This window comes from Piliocolobus tephrosceles, chromosome 21 (genome assembly GCF_002776525.5).
Source record: "Piliocolobus tephrosceles isolate RC106 chromosome 21, ASM277652v3, whole genome shotgun sequence".
In the NCBI taxonomy this organism is placed as follows: Eukaryota; Metazoa; Chordata; class Mammalia; order Primates; family Cercopithecidae; genus Piliocolobus; species Piliocolobus tephrosceles.
The window spans coordinates 42,191,112-42,211,787 of record NC_045454.1 but is presented as its reverse complement, the minus strand read 5'-3'; the positions used below and the strand labels follow the sequence as shown (position 1 = coordinate 42,211,787).

The 20,676-nt window shown below is 53.0% G+C and overlaps 2 protein-coding genes and 1 pseudogene across 5 annotated transcripts in view; all 3 read left to right on the top strand.

Annotated features, from left to right (window-relative positions):
- The window catches only part of ILF3 (interleukin enhancer binding factor 3), a 46,106-nt gene extending 40,290 nt beyond the window's left edge, over nucleotides 1–5,816 (top strand). Inside the window, exons 18-20 of one of the 3 annotated variants that reach the window (XM_023194143.2) lie at nucleotides 774–1,136; nucleotides 1,985–2,113; nucleotides 2,622–5,816. In XM_023194143.2, the coding sequence (XP_023049911.1) occupies nucleotides 774–1,136; nucleotides 1,985–2,113; nucleotides 2,622–2,755 (626 nt within the window). In that variant the 3' untranslated portion in view covers nucleotides 2,756–5,816. The remainder of the gene's footprint in view (nucleotides 1–773; nucleotides 1,137–1,984; nucleotides 2,114–2,621) is intronic. The other 2 variants (XM_023194145.2, XM_023194146.2) reach the window with 2 other exon arrangements.
- Nucleotides 4,468–5,816, top strand: LOC111527710 (annotated as a pseudogene). The gene has a single exon (XR_002726746.2). The product of XR_002726746.2 is annotated as an uncharacterized LOC111527710 (transcript).
- A 10,935-nt stretch (nucleotides 5,817–16,751) lies between these two features.
- Nucleotides 16,752–20,676, top strand: part of QTRT1 (queuine tRNA-ribosyltransferase catalytic subunit 1) — an 11,892-nt gene continuing 7,967 nt past the window's right edge. The window contains exons 1-3 of the mRNA XM_023194239.2: nucleotides 16,752–17,010; nucleotides 17,250–17,318; nucleotides 17,417–17,593. Coding sequence (XP_023050007.2) covers nucleotides 16,768–17,010; nucleotides 17,250–17,318; nucleotides 17,417–17,593 — 489 coding nt within the window. The 5' untranslated portion in view covers nucleotides 16,752–16,767. The remainder of the gene's footprint in view (nucleotides 17,011–17,249; nucleotides 17,319–17,416; nucleotides 17,594–20,676) is intronic.

The window sequence follows — 20,676 nt, the reverse complement described above, 5'->3', positions numbered from 1 at the left end:
GAGAATGTGGTGGCTGCACTGCACGCTCTCAGCCCTGCTGCTCAGTCCCACGTGCACCCAGCAGCTGTGCTGGGGACAAGGAAGGGGCGTTGGGGACAATCAGGGCTGTAGGTCTAGGCCTCACCTGGTGGCTGTCCTGGCCCCAGCCGTGGCCAGTCTTCCCCCACCAGCCAGGCTGGGGCTTGCTCACATCCTGAGTCACATGCTTGCACAAGTATCACAAGGGAGGTGCCTGCATCATTGACTAAGTCTCGATTTGTCTTCCATGAACCAAACCAGCTCAGACCAGTTGGTCTAAGGATGATGACGGACCAGGGGCCTCTTTAAACAGTATCTCTTGGGGACCTCCAGGCCTGTGCCTGTGGAGCCTGTTTCCAGCACAGCAGGGAGGAGGGGGGTGGCCGCTGCTTCTCTGGGGCTTTGCTTTTCCTGTTGCCATTGGGGATCTCTGGGTAGCCGTCAGCTAGCTGTGAATGTCGTCCTGCGCTCGGAGTCCATCTCATTGTAATGTTGACATCCACTGCAAAAGCTGCTGGCGCGTGCTGCTTGGCAGAGCCCCATTGTTGTCATCAGCTGCTGGGTGAGTGGAGCTGAAGGCTGGGCCAGCCTGAATGGCTGCGCTAAGGACGGGAGCCACTGCTCCTCTCCCTCCTTGTTCTGCTGCCTCTCACCTGGGCTTGTGGGTCAGCCTTCAGGACCCATGGCTGCCGCCTGCCCTTCCCTCCCTCCCGCCCTTTCCCGTCCTCCGCCTGACCCACTGCCTCCCTGTTTAGGTCAGTTCTACAGCAACGGAGGGCATTCTGGGAATGCCGGTGGCGGTGGCGGCGGGGGCGGTGGTGGCTCCTCCGGCTATGGCTCCTACTACCAAGGTGACAACTACAACTCACCGGTGCCCCCAAAACACGCTGGGAAGAAGCAGCCGCACGGGGGCCAGCAGAAGCCCTCCTACGGCTCGGGCTACCAGTCCCACCAGGGCCAGCAGCAGTCCTACAACCAGAGCCCCTACAGCAACTATGGCCCCCCGCAGGGCAAGCAGAAAGGCTATAACCATGGACAAGGCAGCTACTCCTACTCGAACTCCTACAACTCTCCCGGGGGCGGGGGCGGATCCGACTACAACTACGAGAGCAAATTCAGTGAGTTGGCTTCCAGAACTCCTTGGCTGGGCCAGGGTCCAGGCCCCAGCAGTGCAGCCCACGGAGTGGCGGAAGCTTGGCACTGCCCAGACCTCTGGCCAAGGGCCTTAGGAGGAGGACATGTGGTATTGGCTGTGGGCGGGTGCTAGGAAGATGGGGCATGGGGCCCCATGGTGCCGTCTCTGCCACTTTCTCTGGTGTGTTCTCCGAAGGCAGGGGTAGCTGAGGCCTCTGTCTCTAGGCCCTGGCTGTGGGTGAGGCTGCAAGGTGACTTCCTGGGACTTGATCTAGAGAGTTTTGCATCCAGCCCCTGCAAGAGCCTGATCTCTCCGCCACCGCCTTTCCCGCTTCCTCATGCACAGACCCAGCAGGCCCAGGCTGCACCAGTGGCCCAGTGGGGCTGAGTAGGTGTGTCCTTGGGACCCAGCAGCTCTCAGCAGCAGGCCAGGGACTTGACAGAGGCTGCACTGGGTGTATGGGTCAGAAAGGGGTGCCGTTTGTCTGGTGCTGCTGGCTGAGGAGAGGCAGCTACTGGGGTCTCGTGCACTTCCTCAGCTGCTGCTGGGAAGTTTGGGCTGCAGGAGCAGTTGAGAAGGCACCCCACAGCAGGGCTTTGGAGCTTGGTGACCAGCCCAGCCCAGGGCTAGGTGACCCTGCAGGGCTGCAGCTGGCTCCTGGCACTTATCTGTTGGGGTGATGTGCGACATTGAAGCAGGCAGGGAGAAGAGTTAGAGGCCCAGGGTCTGGGCCAGGGGCTGGCCGCATCTGAGGCGCACCACAAAGCCCCTGGGCCGCCCCAGGTGTGTGTTTCCTGGGGCCTCTTAACCACCCTGTCTTCTTTCCCCCAGACTACAGTGGTAGTGGAGGCCGAAGCAGCGGGAACAGCTACGGCTCAGGCGGGGCATCCTACAACCCAGGGTCACACGGGGGCTACGGCGGAGGTTCTGGGGGCGGCTCCTCATACCAAGGCAAACAAGGTGGGCCTGGAGCCCTTGGTGGCACAGCATGGGGGCCCGGCACCTGCTGTGAAGCAGGATGTGGACCTGGTGGGAGCAGGTGGCAGCGTGGGCAGGGCTGCAGTGGCAGGTGGGCCCTGTGAGAGAGAGTACGCACTTGGGTGCACTGGCAGCTGCTAAGGCTTTCGGGAGCGGCCGGAGAGCCAGCAGTGTCCCCACTCTTAACCCCTGGTACCTGTGTGAATGTGGGTGACACGGAGGCCAAACAGCTGTTCCCCTGGTTCTGGCCAGTAGCTCAGCCGTGGGCTCAGGTTGTAGTTTCCCCCAGAAACAAGGGTCACCACAGTGGTCCCACCTCTCGGAGTCTTGGTGTCAGCCTTATCCAGTAATGTGTGGTAGGCAGGCAGAGCCGCATAGGAGGCCACGAGTCTTGCCCACCTGCATCCTGGCCGAGTCTTGGGTGTGGGCTGCCTAACCTGAGCCCCGCTGGCTGGGCCCCTCGGCTCTAACCCACCACTCTCTCTCCTAGGAGGCTACTCACAGTCGAACTACAACTCCCCGGGGTCCGGCCAGAACTACAGTGGCCCTCCCAGCTCCTACCAGTCCTCACAAGGCGGCTATGGCAGAAACGCAGACCACAGCATGAACTACCAGTACAGATAAGCCCCCGCGGGGCGGAGATTTCTACCTTCTGCACTTACTTCCCATCAGAAGATCGAGTTTTATGCTTCACAGTTAACATGTCAGCTGGCCCTCCAGGCCCCCGCCCCCACCCCGTCCACGTTGCTGTGTCGTGAGGTGCAGCGGGTCACCCTGTGGCCCGTCCTGTGACCCATATTTAGCCGTGTTTGGGACTCCGTGTCTTCAATGGTTTGTTAGTTGCCATTACAACTTTGTCTGGGTAGAGTTTTTGAGTTCTTGCAGTTCAGTATCCCTCTGTCTATTCACACTTGGTGTTAGTGGTAACTCAGTTTGTCTTTAAATAGTTACGGAAGGGATACGTCATTTGTTAATGCTTTTGTGAAGTGAGTTAAACGAGCTTTCTGTATTTTAATGCTTTAGTGTTTCAGTTTTATAAGTGAAGATTTTATTTTAAAAACCAGTGGGAAAGAGTGGGGGGTTTCTTTTTATGTCTGGGTCATTCAGGCAGTACATCTGAATTAAGCTGAATGTAGACAAATAAAGAAAAACAAAACTGCGCCCGTCTTAGGCCTGGGTGTCTGACCCACCAGCAGCGCAATGAGCAGGTTTCCCCGCTCTGTCCCTGCTCGGGGAAAGCAGGGCGGGCCAGCAGGATGCTCCCTGGTCCTTAGACAGGGTCCAGTTCTGGCCTTCTAGACGTTTTACTCATGCTCAGCGAAGGCTGGTTGCTGGTCTCCTGGGCTGTGTAGACCCGGTGTCCCACCAGGCTTCAGGCTCCCACCGTCCACAGAGGGGCTCACAGTGCCCATTCTGGTCTTGGGGAGCCCATCACAAAACAGGCAGGCCTTTTCTGCTCCGATTTTGGTGTAGTTCTAAGTACACCAGTGATGTCCTCTGTAGGGGCGTGCCTGTGGTGGAACACGTAACCCAGTTAGAAAAAGAAAGGGCAGGTGAGGCCTGGGTAACCCCAGCCACGGATTGTCAGTGGCTGGAGGGAGCTTCGTGTCTGTGCTGGAGCTGCAGCCTGCTCGCCATCTGGAGGCTCAGCAGAGTGGGGAGTTGGGGTTCTAACACCAGCAGATTTCCCTAGAGCATGATTCTCCCATCTGAGGCAATCTCGCCTCCCAGGGGAAATTCTGCAATGCTTGGAGGATGTTGTCACAGCTAGCAGGTGCTCTGGGATCTAGTGGATACAGGCCAAGGATGCTGTCAAGCATACTATGCTGCCCAGAAGAGTGGCCCACAGCGGGGACCTGCCCTATCGAATATCAGGTGTGCGGAGGTGGAGACCCCACGCTAGAGCAGCCCTTCTAGCTCCACCTTGCCTGGGGAGGGAGGAGGAGCTCTGGTTTCAGGGCATTGCTGGGATTGCCTTTCCCCAGGATTCCTGTCGGCCATCCAGGAAGAACTGTACTTGCCAAGCCTGGGACCACACATCTACAGAGATCCTGCTTTGCTGACCTGAGCCCCAGGCCTTGGCCTCCTGTGCTTGGGTAACCATGGCCACTGGGAAAAGTGAGGACCATTTTTGACTCAGAATCATTCAGCTAATGATGAATATCAAGTGTGCTTTCAAAGGATGAAGATTTGCTTTCTTGGAGAGGTGAAAGAACAAGTTGTGTGCTAGAAAACTTTTGAGGAATTCTTATTTGTGTTAGAGCAGAGGAGGTCCCAGATACCAAGTGGTCCCTCCCAGGAAAGGGTGGGAGAAGAGGACCTGGAGTACCCTGCGATCCTAGCAGTGCACACAGTGGAGGGATGAGGATGGATGAGTCCTACCCCCAATTTTGATGGGATGTGTTTATGTCCTGTCTCCTCTCCTGGACGTATTAAGGGATTGGGACAAGAAGAGACTCCTGTGAGATCAGCAGACCTTGTATTTGAGGAGAGAATACCAGCCTGTAACACCCATGGAGGGGGACGCCTCCTGGCCCCACCTGCTAAATACCTCCAAACTCCAGGCAGGCACCTGCATTCTCAACACAGGACTCCTTCAGTTTCCCACTCAGTGATTGCTACCACGGTCGTTTCTGAATGCAGACCCACCACGAGGGACAGATTCCATCCGCCCGCCCTGCTGCAGATCTGCCGCACAGCAGGCACGTGTCTGGAGAGAACAGCTCTGGGCACAGCATCCTTGGAACCCTCACTCCGATCAGGGGCCTCACCAGTGCTGATGATGCCGTCATGCCGCTTGCCTGTGACAGTATCCCAGCTACAACAGGACGCTGGGTTCAGGAAGATGTGGCTATCACCTTGAGCACTGACAAGTGGCCTTCCCGGCCAGTTGCCTTCCAAACCCAGGAAGCTGACCTGCAGGAGGGCCTACAAATGGGCCCAGGAAGAGCTAGGCAGCAGTTGGCTTGTGATGAGACACCCCGACGCTTTGGGTGGACGGTGTCCTACATGAGTTGATAGGATGGGGTGCTTGGTGGATGGGCCATGGAGGTCCGTGAGTGGGAACTGGGCGTACACCATCCCAGAGGGCTCAGGATGCCCCAGGAGGGAAAGAAGGGCAACAGACTACACGATTGGACATGTGTGGTTGGCTGGGATGAAGTTGGAGGGAGGGGCGGAGGATTGGTACTGATTCCAGGGAGGAAGTATTGGGGCTTGATGAACTATGATGAAAGGAGGCCTCTTGAGCCATAACAAGGGGGCACATCCAGGATTTCCGCCACCCTGGATTTAGTAGAGCCAGTAGGCCCTGGTTGTCACTCTGGGCAGGGATGCCGTCAGCCCTGAGGGTTGCCACCCACCTGTTTGCTGCCCTCTGTACTGTCAGGGAAACAAACACCCCTTGTCTCACCACCGACTTTGCTCATGTAGTCAGTAGGGCTGGCCCTGCCCCAAGGACTCACTGCATGTACCCGGACCCCTAGGCCTGGCCTTTGCAGCAGAGGTGACAGCTTCTGGATTCCAGCTGCAGCTGTGAGCCCCATGCTGGCTGTGCACTGCACGGGCCTGAGACGGCTGGATACAATGTTGGGCAACAACTCAGCCAGCCTGATGGCAGGCTCAGAGGCTCACTCTAACCCATCCCAGAATAAATGGAGACTTCATGTGTTCATTGTTTCATTCACTCAACATGCGTTCGTTCATTTTTTTTTAAGAGAGACAGGATAGACCTGTAGTCCCAGCACTTTGGGAGGCCGAGGTGGGCAGATCACGAGGTCAGGAGATCAAGACCATCCTGGCTAACATGGTGAAACCCCGTGTCTACTAAAAATACAAAAAAATTCAAAAAAATCAGCCGGGCGTGGTGGTGGGCGCCTGTGGTTCCAGCTACTCAGGAGGCTGAGGCAGGAGAATGGTGTGAACCCAGGAGGCAGAGCTTGCAGTGAGCCGAGATCATGCCACTGGACTCCAGCCTGGGCAACAGAGCAAGTCTCCCATCTCAAAAAAATAAAAATAAACGAGGATATTGTTTTGTCATCCAGGCTGAAGTGCAGTGGCATCATCATAGCTCACTCCAGTCTTGAACTCCTGAGAGCTCAAGCGATCCTCCTGTCACAGCCTCTGGAGTAGCTGGGACTACAGGGCTGTTCCTCCATACCTGACTATTTTTCTTGTAGAGGGGGGTCGCCCAGCCTAGTCTCAAACTCCCGGACCTTAAGCAACTCAGCTTCCCTATAGTGGCTGGGGTGACAGGCGGTGCCACTGTGCCCTGCTGTCCTGTTTATATTGGGTGATGATTACATGTCAAGTCTGGTGCTGGTTGCTGGGAACGCAGTGGTGAACCTGCTCCCAACCCACATGGCTCTTCCAGGCACAAAGAGGGCTGTGTCACAGTGGGACAGGGAGTGCCTGTCAAGGGTTTCCCCTCAGGTGAGAAAGGATGGGTGAGTTGAACCCAGGAGTGTTAGGAAGGGAAGGGGAGGCCAGGCAGAGGGAATAGCTTGAGCAAAAATTCAGCTGGGGTATGAGGATGGGCTTTAAGAAGCTGAAGTCAGGTGGGTAGAGTATTTTGGATGCAAAACGAAGGAATGCTGGGAAATGAGGCCCTCCAAGTGGAGGGCCAGGCACAGGAGTTCTTGCTTGCTTTCTAAGGGCAGTGGGGAGCCATGGATGGATTCTGACCTGGGAAGACCTCAGGCCCTTTCAGGCTTCCCAAGAATATTATTTATTTATTTATTTTGTTGGCCAGGCTGGAGTGCAATGGCGCGATCTCAGCTCACCACAACCTCCGTCTCCTGGGTTCAAGCGATTCTCCTGCCTCAGCCTCCTGAGTAGCTGGGATTACAGGCATGTGCCACCACGCCTGGCTAATAGTGTATTTTTAGTAGAGACAAGTTTTCTCCATGTTAGGCGGGGTCTCGAACTCCCAGCCTCAGGTGATCCACCTGCTTCGGCCTCCCAAAGTGCTGGGATGACAGGTGTGAGCCACCACACCCAGCTATTTCTTTTTTAAGATACAGTCTTGCTCTGTCGCCAGGCTTTGTCTTTTAAGACAGAGTCTTGCTCTGTCGCCAGGCTGGAGTGCAGTGGAGCGATCTCGGCTCACTGCAACCTCCGCTTCCCAGGTTCAATCAATTCTGCCTCAGCCGCCCAAGAAGCAGTAACTACAGGTGTGTGCCATCATGCCCAGCTAATTTTTGTTTTTTGGTTTTTTTTTTGAGACAGGCTTGCCCTATCGCCCAGGCTGGAGTGCGGTTGCATGATCTCAGTTCACTGCAACCCCTGCTTCCTGGGTTCAAGTGTCCTGGGTCGACCTCCCCAGTAGCTGGGATTACAGGCCTGCACCATCCCATGTCTGGCTAATCTGTATTTTTAGTAGAGACGGGGTTTCGCCATGCTGGCCAGGCTGGTCTGAAACTCCTGACCTCGTGAGCCACCCGCCTCGGCCTCCCAAAGTGCTGGGATTACAGGCGTGAGCCACACCGCGCCTGGTCAACGAAACTTTTTTTTTTTTGAGACGGAGTCTGGCTCTGTTGCTCAGGCTGGAGTGCAGTGGAGTGATCTCGGCTTACTGCAGCCTCCGTATCCCAGGTTCAAGCTATTCAACCGCAGCCTCCCGAGTAGCTGAGTGAGATTACAGGCACCTGCCACTACACTTGGCTAATTTTTGGATTTTTAGTAGAGACAGGGTTTCACCATGTTGGCCAGGCTGGTCTTGAACTCCTGACCTTGTGATTCGCCTGCCTCAGCCTCCCCAAGTGCTGCAATTACAGGCGTGAGCCACCGCGCCCAGTTGAAACAGTATTTTTTAGACAGGGTCTTGGTCTGGTGTGCAGTGGTGCCATCATGGCTCACTCATCCTGAGTATCTAGGACTACAGGCCACACTGCCTGGCTAATGTTTGTTTTTCTTCATAGAGGCAGGGTCTCAGGTTGGTGTCCAATTCCTGCCTCAAAGCGTCCTCTCTTCGGCCTCACAGTGTTGGAATTAACAGTTGTGAGCCACTGCGCCTCAGTACAGTTGTTTTGGTTGCTTAGCTGAGTAGGTGTGTGGGAGAGATGAGAATAGGGGCCCTGGAGACCACGAGAGGCTTGAGTTCTGGAACATCAGAGCTGAGGTTTACAGTGATTTTTGCGGCCGACTACACTGGTTTTGATAAGGGAAGAGCTCCCAGACTGGAGGGTTAAAAACGGTATGTCAAAGAAAAGGGGCCCATCTCACTCTGAGGGAGACGATCATTCTCTCCACGGAGTAACCAAGAAGCCCATGAACTCCCAACTCTTGGGCCAGTGCGTTTGTCTTCTCAAAAGATCTGGCGCCTAAGGTCATCTTGCTTGGCAACGGGGGCAGTAGGTGGGTGGCAATGTCACAGAAGGACAGTTCACACACGTCCGATGAATAAACTGGAGAAATCCTCCAGGCTACCGAAATGACCACCCAAACTCAGGGCTCCAAGGACCCTTATTTCAGCAAAATCCCTAACTCCCTTCTCCCAAATGTTCTGTATTCTTCAGTCAGTGCTCAGAAGTCCGTATTCTGGACCCAGGACCTCAGCACCCGCTCCCTAAGGCCAACCACATAGTCCCCTATTTGGGGGCTCCCCTGAGCAGTCGCGGGCGATCCCAGAGAAGGCAAGGTTGCGGATCTGACAGCCCCGGTCACGCACCTGGGATGCTGCGCAAGCCTCCTTGTGAAGAGCGCGGAAACCGCCCCAGGCCCAGCCGCTACAAACCACCGCTTCCAAACTTCCCGCTGGTCCCTAGGCTCCGGGTGCCCACCGCCCCTTCCTTCCTTCCTTCCTTGCGCAATTAACAAGCTCCGACTCCAGATGGGATTTCGCAGGCCCCGCCCTGTGTATAAATTCTCTTCGTCCTGGGGTTGTCAACAACCTTTTTTTTTTGAGACGGAGTCTCCCTCTGTCGCCCAGGCGGGAGTGCAGTGGCGCCATCTCCGCTCACTCAGTGCAACCTCCGACTGCCTGGTTCGAACAATTCTCCCGCCTCAGCCTCCTGAGTAGCTGGGATTACAGGCAAGCGCCACCACGCCCGGCAACAAACTCTTCTAATTGGCCGCACTCGCTGGCCCCGCCCTCACAGAGTGTGCCACTGCGTGGAGCGCGCCGCTTCTCATGGGACGTTTACGCAGGCTCCGCCCCCTGAGCGGCCGCTTTCCTAGTCTCCAGGCAACGCCTATGGCGCTGTCCACCGTGCTGAAGTCGCACACCAAGCACCGCCTCTAGCTGCAGGTTCACGGCGCCCCCAGGTCTCCCAACAGGGGCCACTAAGCCTCCGCTGCGCCCTATTCCCAGTTTATCTCTTGGTGATAGTTAGAACCCACTCCCTTCCACGCTGACTGACAAAGCCCACTGTCTCATCCAGCTCAGAGGAAAACCCGAGGCTTCCTACGATTTTGTGCCGTCACCTCCACACCCTCATCTGCTCGCCTCCAGCCACACTGACCTCCGTGCTGCACAGCTGACAATCCAGACACATTCCCACCTCCAGGCCTTTGCTCTTAACTGTTCCCAAGGCCTGGAATGCTCTCTCCGATTCGGCATGACTCCTCCATCCTCCTTTCAGGCCTTAACTCAAATCTCACCTTCTCAGTGAGCCCAGCCCTGACTATCCTGTCCTACTGAACACATTGACCTCTCTATATATGTATATATGTATGTATATAATTTTATTTTTAGTGTTTTCGAGACAGGATCTTGCTCTTTCTCCCAGGCTGGAGTACAGTGATGCAATCACCTCCGGAGGTGGAGGTGCAGCTGGGATGACATGTGTGCAGCACTGCGCCCGTATAATTTTTATCTTTAGTACAGACGGGGTTTTCGCCATCTTACCCAGGATGGTCTCCAATTCTTGGGCTCAGGTGATCCACCTGCCTCAGCCTCCCAAAGTGCTGGAATTATAGGCGTGAGCCACTGCATCCGGATTAGAATATATATCTCGCTCTGTCGCCCAGGCTGGAGTGCAGTGGCCGGATCTCAGCTCACTGCAAGCTCCGCCTCCCGGGTTCACGGCATTCTCCTGCCTCAGCCTCCCGAGTAGCTGGGACCACAGACGCCCGCCACCTCGCCCGGCTAATTTTTTGTATTTTTTAGTAGAGACGGGGTTTCACCGTGTTAGCCAGGATGGTCTCGATCTCCTGACCTCGTGATCCGCCCGTCTCGGCCTCCCAAAGTGCTGGGATTACAGGCTTGAGCCACTGCGCCCGGCCAGAATATATATTTTTTAAGTGGGTGGATTAAGCCTCTTGTTGATCATTGTTGAAGTCGGGTCATTGGTTACAAGGTGATAACTATGCAATTCTCTGTACGTTTGTCTATGCTTGAAAAGTGTGTAATAGAGAATGTCGGGTGGCACCGTGATCTCCAGGAAGGGCAGAGAACACAGCCAGTGATGGTACCCCAATGCCCCCCCCAGACATAGCCCAGTGAAGAAGCCTCTGTCACAATGACTAAGTACAGAGACTGTAGTTGATGCCACAAGGATTACTGTGGCTGGACACCAGATGTGCAGCCACCTATAAATTTCCTGAGTGTAGCTTCAGTTTTGATATAAACTGTTCTTATTTTCATGAATCTCTGTAGCGTGGATGTAGCTGCCTCCAACCCCTGTCCCTAGTGTTTTCTAGCCCAAGGGCCTGTTTCTCCTTACCACTGGCTTTTGATCCAAATTGTGAATGGCAGAACCTGAGCTTGTGCAACCTGACGGCAGGGCAGGCTGGGAAAGTAACTGTCAATTATAACTTCTATGGAAAGGCAGACTTAGCCTTAACAGATATGACATTCTCTCAATGCAGGGGAGTATGATGGAGGTCAGGTGTTAGGTAGCCAAGAAAAGCAGGGGTTATACTAGCCTCAGAACAGCAAATCCAGGCAGCCTTTAATCCAATCAGCCATTCATCCAATCATGGTGATTGCATTCTAAAATGCAGAGGATTCCCTCCAACATTCCAGAAGCTTCTGATAACCAAGAATTGCAAGCAGGTCAGAGCTCCAAGAGAAGTTCACCCAGAAAGGAAAGAGGCTCACATTGGATAAGATAATGAAATGCAGTTTTTGGAACCTAAACCACAGAGCGGCAACATTGGCTGCACACAGCAATTCCTTGAGGCTTGAAACAAACAAAACTGATGACTGAGTCATCCCCATAGATTTTCTTTCTTTCTTTCTTTTCTTTCTTTCTTTCTTTCTTTCTTTCTTTCTTTCTTTCTTTCTTTTTCTTTTTCTTAAAGAGATGATTGGCCAGGTGCAGTGGCTCATGCCTGTAATCTCAGCACTTTGGGAGGCCGAGGCGGGTGGATCACCTGAGGTCAGGAGTTTGAGACCAACCTGGCCAACATGGCAAAACCCTGTCTCTACTAAAAATACAAAAAAAATTACCTGGGCGTTGTGGTGGGCGCCTGCAATCCCAGCTACTTTGGGAGGCTGAGGCAGGAGAATTGCTTGAACCCGGGAGGTGGAGGTTGCAGTGAGCCGAGATTGCACCATTGCACTCCAGCCTGGCTGACTCTAATTTCTGGCCTCAAGCAATCCTCCTACTTCATTGTCCCAAAGTACATAAGCTGCTCACCATAGATTTTAGTTTAAGTTGTCTGGGCATAGAGATAGTTACAAACTCCACAAGTGGCTGGGCGCAGTGGCTCACGCCGGTAATCCCAGCACTTTGGGAGGCCGAGGAGGGCGGATCACCTGAGGTCAGGAGTTTGAGACCAGCCTGACCAACATGGAGAAACCCCGTCTCTACTAAAAATACAAAATTAATCGGGCGTGGTGGCCCTTGTCTGTAATCCCAGCTACTAGGGAGGCTGAGTCAGGAGAATCGCTTGAACCTGGGAGTCAGAGGTTGCGGTGAGGCAAGATCACGTTATTGCACTCTAGCCTGGGCAACAAGAGTGAAACTCTGTCTCAAAAGCAAACAAACAAAAAAAACCCCACAGGTAATTCCATGTGCAGCCAAGAGTGAAAAACAGTGGTTCTGAAACTTAAGTGGGCATCAGAATGAGATAGAAGGCTTGGCAAGAAGCAGATTTATATTGGCCAAGCGCTGTCGCAATCTTCCTGCCTCAGTCACCCAAGTAGGTGGAATTATGGGTAACTTTTTAACTTTTTTTTTTTTGCCATGTTGCCCAGGCTGGTTTCTAACTCCTGGGGTCATATGATCCACCCACCTTGGCCTCCCAAAGTGCTGGGATTACAGGCATGAGCCACTGCGCCTGGTAAATGTTTTTGAAAAATAAAAATATTAGCTGGGCACGGTGGCTCACGCCTGTATCCCAGCAGTTTGGGAGGCCTAAGTGGGTGGATCACTTGAGGTCAGGAGTTCAAGACCAGCCTGGCCATCATGGTGAAACCTCATCTGTACTAAAAACAAGAAATAGCTGGATGTGGTGGCTCACACCTGTAATCCCAGCACTTTGGGAGGCCAAGACGGGTGGATCACCTGAGGTCAGGAGTTCAAGATCAGCCTGGCCAATATGGGGACACCCTGTTTCTACTAAAAATACAAAAAAATTAGCTGGGTATGGTGGCGCATGCCTGTAATCCCAGCTACTCGGGAGGCTGAGGCAGGATAATCACTTGAACCTGGGAGGCAGAGGTTGTAGTGAGACAAGAGCAAAACTCCATCTCAAAAAAAAAAAAAAAAAAGGCCGGGTGCGGTGGCTCACGCCTGTTATCCCAGCACTTTGGGAGGCCGAGGTGGGCAGATCATGAGGTCAGGCAATCAAGACCATCCTGGCTAGCACGGTGAAACCCCATCTCTACTAAAAATACGAAAAATTAGCCGGCCGTGGTGGCGGGCGCCTGTAGTCCCATCTACTTGGGAGGCTGAGGCCGGAGAATGGCATGAACCTGGGAGGCAGAGCTTTCAGTGAGCTGAGATTGTGCCACTGCACTCCAGCCTAGGTGGTAGAGCGAGACTCCGTCTCAAAAAACAAAAACAAAACAAAACAAAAAGGCCGGGCGCGGTGGCTCAAGCCTGTAATCCCAGCACTTTGGGAGGCCGAGACGGGCAGATCACGAGGTCAGCAGATCGAGACCATCCTGGCTAACATGGTGAAACCCCGTCTCTACTAAAAAATACAAAAAACTAGCCGGGCGAGGTGGCGGGTGCCTGTAGTCCCAGCTACTTGGGAGGCTGAGGCAGGAGAATGGCTTAAAAACCCGGGAGGCGGAGCTTGCAGTGAGCTGAGATCCAGCCACTGCACTCCAGCCTGGGCGACAGAGCGAGACTCTGTCTCAAAAAAAAAAAAAAAAAAAAATTAGCCAGGCATGGCAGCGGGCACCTGTAATCCCAGCTGCTTGGGAGGCTGAGGTAGGAGAATCACTTGAACTTGGGAGGTGGAGGTTGCAGTGAGCTGAGACTGTGCCACTACACTCTATCCTGGGCAACAGAGTGAGACTCTGTCTCAAAAAAAAGAAAAAGAAAAGAAAAAGTAAAGAAAGGATGAGTGTTGTAGACAAAAGCAGGTGCAAAGGCCCTGAGGTTGCCTTGCTGGTGGGCAGGGGTGTTTTCCAGGTGTGGCCTTACTAAGGATGCCCCACCCTCTGGGCAACTGGCATCCTTATCCTTTCTTACAGGATAGGAGGCTTGAGGCTCTCAGAGACACCGTCTTGGCCAGAGTAACCCAGTTTAAGACAATTGAAAGGACGTCTTCTGACAATTGAAAGGACGTCTTCTGGGACAATAGCACTCTCTGCTGGCCAGGACAGATATCAGATCCAGTTGTAATGATAACAATTACTAAATAATATTGTATATTATTATTATCTTTTTTTAGGGTTTGGGTCTCACTCTGTTGCTCAGCCTGGTGTACAGTAGCCCAATCATAGCTCACTGCAGCCTCCAACTCTTCAGCTCAAGTGATCCTCCTGTCTCAGCTTCTCGAATAGCTGAGACTACAGGGGCATGCCACCACACCATGCTAATATTTTTGGGTTTTTTTGTTTTCGTTTTTGATTTTTGAGATGAAGTCTCGCTCTGTCGCCTGAGGCTGGAGTGCAGTGGCGTGATCTCAACTCAACTCTGCCTCCCGGGTTCAAGCGATTCGCCTGTCTCAGCCTCCTGAGTAGCTGGGACTACAGGCATGCACCCCCATGCCTGGCTAGTTTTTTTATTTTTTTAGCAGAGGGGAGGTTTCACCATATCGGCCAGGCTGGACTCGAATGCCTGACCTCCAGTGATCCACCCACCTTGGCCTCCCAAAGTGTTGGGATTACAGGTGTGAGCGCCTGGCCCATACCCTGTTAATATTTTTTAATTTTTTTTTTTTCTAGATGGAGTTTTGCTCTTGTTACCCAGACTGGAGTGCAATGGCACGATAGTGGCCCACTGCAACTTCTGCCTCCTGGGTTCAAGTAATTCTTCTGCCTCAGCCTTCCAAGTAGCTGGGATTACAGGCATGCGCCACTATGCCTGGCTAATTTTGTATTTTTAGTAGAGACAGGGTTTCTCCACGTTGGTCAGGCTGGTCTTGAACTCCCAACCTCAGGTGATCTGCCCGTCTTGGCCCCCCAAAGTGCTGGAATTACAGGTGTGAGCTACCGCACCCAGCCACACCTGGGTTAATTTTTTTTTTTTTTTTTTTTAGACGGAGTCTCACTCTGTCGCCCAGGCTGGAGTGCAGTGGCGCGATCTCTGCTCACTGCAAGCTCCACCTCCGGGGTTCATGCCATTCTCCTGTCTCAGCCTCCCAAGTAGCTGGGACTACAGGCTCCCACCACCACGCCTGGCTAATTTTTTGTATTTTTAGGTAGAGACAGGGTTTCACAGTGTTAGCCAGGATGCTCTTGATCTCCTGACCTCATAATCTCCCCGCCTTGGCCTTCCAAAGTGCTGGGATTACAGGCGAGAGCCACCGCACCCAGCCACACCTGGTTAATTTTTTATTTTTATTCTTTTTCAAGACAGAGTCTTGCTCTGTCACCTAGGCTGGAGTGCAGTGGTGCAATCTCAGCTCACTGCAACCTCGGCCTCCCGGGTTCAAGTGATTCTCCTATCTCAGCCTCCCGAGTAGCTGGGATTACAGGCACTCGCCATCACACCCGACCAATTTTTGTTTTTTCAGTATTGACAGAGTTTTACCCTGCTGGCCATGCTGGTCTCGAACTCCTGACCTCATGATCTGCCTGCTTTGGCCTACCAAAGTGCTGGGATTACAGACCTGAGCCACCGCACCCAGCCAATTTTTTAATTTTTTGTACGGACGGTGTCTCGCTATATTACTCAAGTTGGTCTCAATCTCCTGGCCTTAAGTGAACTTCCTGCCTTGGCCTCTCAAAGTGCTGGGAATGCAGATTTGAGCCACTGCACCTGCCGGGGGTTATATAGTTATATATTATGTTTTGTTTTGTTTTTGAGACAAAATCTTACTCTGTCACCCAGGCTGGAGTGCAGTGGCAAGATTACAGCTCCCTGCAGCCTCATGAGCCTCAACCTTCCAGGCCTAAATGATCTTCCTGTCTCAGCCTCCCAAGTAGCTGGGACTACAGGCTCACATCACTACACTGGTCTAGTATTTTGTTACTTTTGTAGAGATGGGGTCTCTTATGTTTCCCAGGCTGGTCTCAAAACTCCTTGCCTTAAATGACCCACCCTCCTGAGCCTCCCAAAATGCTGGGATTACTGGTGAAAACCACTGTGCCTGGCTTTATTTATTATTATTATAAATGGAACACAACCACTACTCAATAAGTCTGTGACCCTTCCTCCCCTTGCTGCATGGAGTCTGGCGCTAGTCGGGTATGTATATATAGGTATACGCTGAATGAATGAAAGAATAATTGTGGCCAGGTTCTGAGCCTTAGCCTCTTCTATAAATCTGGGATTCCTTATTTAATTTTTATATTTTTTGAGAGGAGGTCTCACTGTGTCGCCCAGGCCATAGTGCACTGGCATGATCACAGCTCACTGCCTCATCTGTCTCCTGGGTTCAAGGGATCTTTTCACTTCAGCCTCCCAAGTAGCTGGGACTTCAGAGGGCGCCAGCGTGCCGGGCTAAAATTTTTGTTTGTTTCGTTTGTAGAGACGAAGTCTCATTATTTTGCCCAGGCTGGTCCCGAACCTCTGGGCTCAACTGATTTACCGCCTTGGCCTCCCAAATTGATGGGATTACAGGCGTGAGCCACTGCACCCAGCCTCCTTCTTTTATTGAATAAACTAATGCTAACTGAACCCTTAATATGTGCTAGGTCCTCTACTGATCTCTTGGTACAAAGCAATGAACAAGATGCAACAAAAGCGCCACCAATAACTCACTGCAGCCTGGGCCAAGCACTGTGTAAAGATCTATACATCATCCTTATTCAATCCTTACGACGTCTTTATGCGGAGATGCTGTAATTCGCCACATTTTATGCAAGAGAAAATTATGGCTAAGAGATTCTCTGATTGTAGCTCGAAAGTGCTAGGGATGGGATTCGTTCCCAGCGCAATTTTGATTCGTCGCTTTAGCGTGTTGCGGGTATGAGTTAAGTGGGCGCCCAGCCAGGACCAGGGGTTCAAATCCGTTGCCATGGTCCCCCGACGCTTTCCCGGGCTCCAGAACTGGGTCGCGCTGTCACGTGACAGCAACCAACATGGCGCCGCCCACTGTGTGGTATGGCCCACGTGGTTCCGACAGTCAAGATGGCGGGAGTAGCCACCCAGGCGTCCCTGGAGTCGGCCCCACGGATCATGCGGCTGGTGGCCGAATGCAGCCGCTCCAGGGCCCGGGCAGGCGAGCTGCGGCTGCCTCATGGGACAGTGGCAACTCCTGTGTTCATGCCAGTGGGCACGCAGGCCACCATGAAGGGCATCACGACCGAGCAGCTGGACGCTCTGGGTTGCCGCATCTGCCTGGGCAATACCTACCATCTGGGTCTAAGGCCGGTGGGTGGGCTCTGCCCGCGCGGGGAGGCGGCGAGGCGTGGGGAGCCATGGAGCGTCCTCCAGGCCCGGACACTCCTCGCAAAGTCAATCGACCAGCCGTATTGAGCGCCCCCCCATGACCAGGCCTTGTGCTGGGCGTGAAAGAGCAGCGGGGACTAAAGCTGGCCAGCTCTGTCTCTCAAGAAGGGCCCCCAGGGACGCTGTCACCCCTAACCTGACACTTTCTTCTATCAACCCAGGGACCCGAACTGATCCAGAAAGCCAACGGTCTCCACGGCTTCATGAACTGGCCACATAATCTGCTAACGGTGAGCTGAGGAGAGAGCCGGCGTCCTAGGGCGCTTCTCTGGAGTGAGGGGCCCCCCATCTCCACCCCCTGACAGCCTTGCGGTGGGGTTTCCCTTAGGACAGCGGCGGTTTCCAGATGGTGTCGCTGGTGTCTCTGTCCGAGGTGACTGAGGAGGGCGTCCGCTTCCGCTCTCCCTACGACGGCGGTGAGACCCTGCTGAGCCCAGAGAAATCCGTGCAGATCCAGAACGCGCTGGGTGAGAGGACCCTGGGGAGCCGCCCCCTTACCCTGTCTGTCAGGGGGTGAAGGTGACACAGGGCCTGTTCTTTAGGTGTTGTGTGGCTTTGAGCAGGTCACTCCTCGCTGAGCTTCTGTTGAACCAACTCAAAGCGGGGTAAATAGTAGCAGGTCTTTGGTAGAATTGTTGACAAGTACGTATGAGATGATGTCCGTAAATCTCCACGCCAGCCATGTAGTAGCTTAAGTATTATTATTGCAATTTTTCTCTCATTAGCAAATTAAGACTGGACGTAGAAGCTCATGCCTGTAATCCCAGCAATTTGGGAAACTGAGGTGGGAAGATCACTTGAGGCCGGGAGTTGGAGACCAGCTTGGGCAATACAGGGAGACCCTGTCTCTACCAAAAAAATAAATTAAAAAAACAAATGAATTGTACAAATACCTGTTGAAATAATGGTGGCAACAAGAGGGTTGGGGAGGCTTTAGGCTCCTCCCATATCCTCAATATCCTTCCTTTTTTTTTTTTTTTTTTTTTTTGAGGAGGAGTTTCGCTCTTGTTGCCCAGGCTGGAGTGCAGTGGTGCGATCTCGGCTCACCGCAACCTCCGCCTCCCGGGTTCAAGCGATTCTCCTGATTCAGCCTCCCGAGTAGCTGGGATTACAGGCATGTGCCACAACGCTCGGCTAATTTTGTATTTTTAGTAGAGATGGGGTTTCTCCATGTTGGTCAGGCTATTCTCGAACTCCTGAGCTCAGGTGATCCACCTGCCTCGGCCTCCCAAAGTGCTGAGATTACAGGCGTGAACCACCACGCCTGGCCTTTCATCCTTTTTTTTTTTTTGAGACAGAGTCACGCAGGCTGGAGTGCAATAGTGTGATCTCCGCTTACTACAACCTCCACCTCCTGGGTTTGAGTGATTCTCCTGCCTCAGCCTGCTGAGTAGCTGGGATTACAACTGCTTGCCACCATGCCCAGCTAATTTTTGTATTTTTCGTAGAGACGGGGTTTCACTATGTTGGCCAGGCTGGTCTCAAACTCCTAACCTCAGGTGATCCACCTGCTTCAGCCTCCCAAAGTGCTGGGATTATAGGTGTGAACCACTACGCCCGGCCCAACATCCCCATTTCTTGATAAAGACAGTTAACATTTTCTCAAGCTTGTAAAGAACCACGGCAACACAGGGTCAACACCCCTCTTCCTCTCATCATTCTAATAAATTGATGCTGTAGGGAGGAAGAAATATTTTTTCTTCTTAGATTCATGACCGAAGCCCCTATAACAAAAGCCCCTATTAGAAAAGAAGCCCCGGGCTGGGTACAGTGGCTCACACCTGTAATCCCAGCACTTTGGGAGGCCTAGGTGCGATCACGACTCACTGCAACAGCTGCCTCCTGGTTCAAGCAATTCTCCTGCCTTAGCTTCCTGAGTAGCTGGGATTACAGGTGCCTGCTACCACACCCAGCTAATTTTTGTATTTTCAGTAGAGATGGGGTTTCACCATGTTGGTCAGGCTGGTTACGAACTCCTGACCTCAAGTGATCTACCCATCTTGGCCCCTCAAAGTGCTGGGATTATAGGCGTGAGCCACCGTGCCTGGCCTCTAAGTTTTTTTTTTTATGTTTATGTTTATTTATTATTTTAAGACGGAGTCTCACTCTGTCACCCAGGCTAGAGTACAGTGGCACAATCTCAGGTCACTGCAACCTCTGCCTCCTGGCCTCCAGCAATTCTCCTCAGCCTCATAAGTATCTGGGATTACAGGCACCCGCCACCACGCCCAGCTAGTTTTTTGTATTTTTAGTAGAGACAGGGTTTCACCATGTTGGCCAGGCTGGTCTCAATCCTGACCTCAAGCGATCTGCTCGCCTCGGCCTCCCAAAGTGCTGGGATTACAGGCGTGAGCCAACGCGCCTGGCCCCATTTTTTCTTTCTTTTTTTTTTTTTTGAGATGGCGTCTTGCTCTGTTGCCCAGGCTGGAGTGCAGTGGCACCATTTTGGCTAACTGTAAGCTCCGCCTTCTGGGTTCACGCCATTCTCCTGCCTCAGCCTCCCAAGTAGCTGGGACTACAGGTGCCCGCCACCATACCCGGCTAATTTTTTTTGTATTTTTAGTAGAGACGAGGTTTCACCATGTTTGCTAGGATGGTCTCGATCTCCTGACCTCGTGATCCGCCCACCTCGGCCTCTCAAAGTGCTGGGATTACAGGCATGAGCCGCCACGCCCCGCCCATTTTTTCTTGTTTCTTTCCTCTTTTTTTGAGACAGTCTCTTTTGCCAAGGCAGGAGTGCAGTGGCACTGTGTTGGCTGCAACCTTTGTCTTCTGGGTTCAAGCAATTCTCCTGCCTCAGCCTCCCGAGTAGCTGTGATTATAGGCGCCCACCACCATACCTGGCTAGTTTTTATATTTTTAGTAGAGATGGGGTTTCACCATGTTGGCCAGGCTGGTCCTTGGCCTCCCAAAGTGCTGGGATTACAGGTGTAAGCCACCGTGCCTGGCCCCTTTTTCCTTTTTTGAGACCGAATCTTGCTGTCACCCAGACTAGAGTACTGTGGTGTGATCTCGGCTCACTGCAACCTCTGCTTCCCGGGTTCAAGCAATTCTCCTGCCTCAGCCTTCCAAGTAGCTGGGACTTCGGGCACGCACCACCATGTCCCGCTAATTTTTGTATTTGTAGTAGAGACAGAGTTTTACCATGTTGGCCAGGGTGGTCTCGAACTCCTGATCTCAAGTGATTGGCCCACGTTGGCCTCCCAAAGCGCTGGGATTACAGGCGCGAGCCACCACGCCTGGCCTGTTTTTTTTTAATTTTAATTTGTTTCATCTGTTTATTTTCTTTTTTTTTTGAGACGGAGTCTTGCTCTGTTGCCCAGGCTGGAGTGCAGTGGCCGGATCTCGGCTCACTGCAAGCTCTGCCTCCTGGGTTCACACCATTCTCTTGCCTCAGCCTCCCGAGTAGCTGGGACTACAGGCACCCACCACCTTGCCCAGCTAGTTTTTTGTATTTAGTGGAGACGGGGTTTCACTGTGTTAGCCAGGATGGTCTTGATCTCCTGACCTCGTGATCTGCCCATCTTGGCCTCCCAAAGTGCTGGGATTACAGGCTTGAGCCACCGCACCTGGCCTGTTTATTTTCTT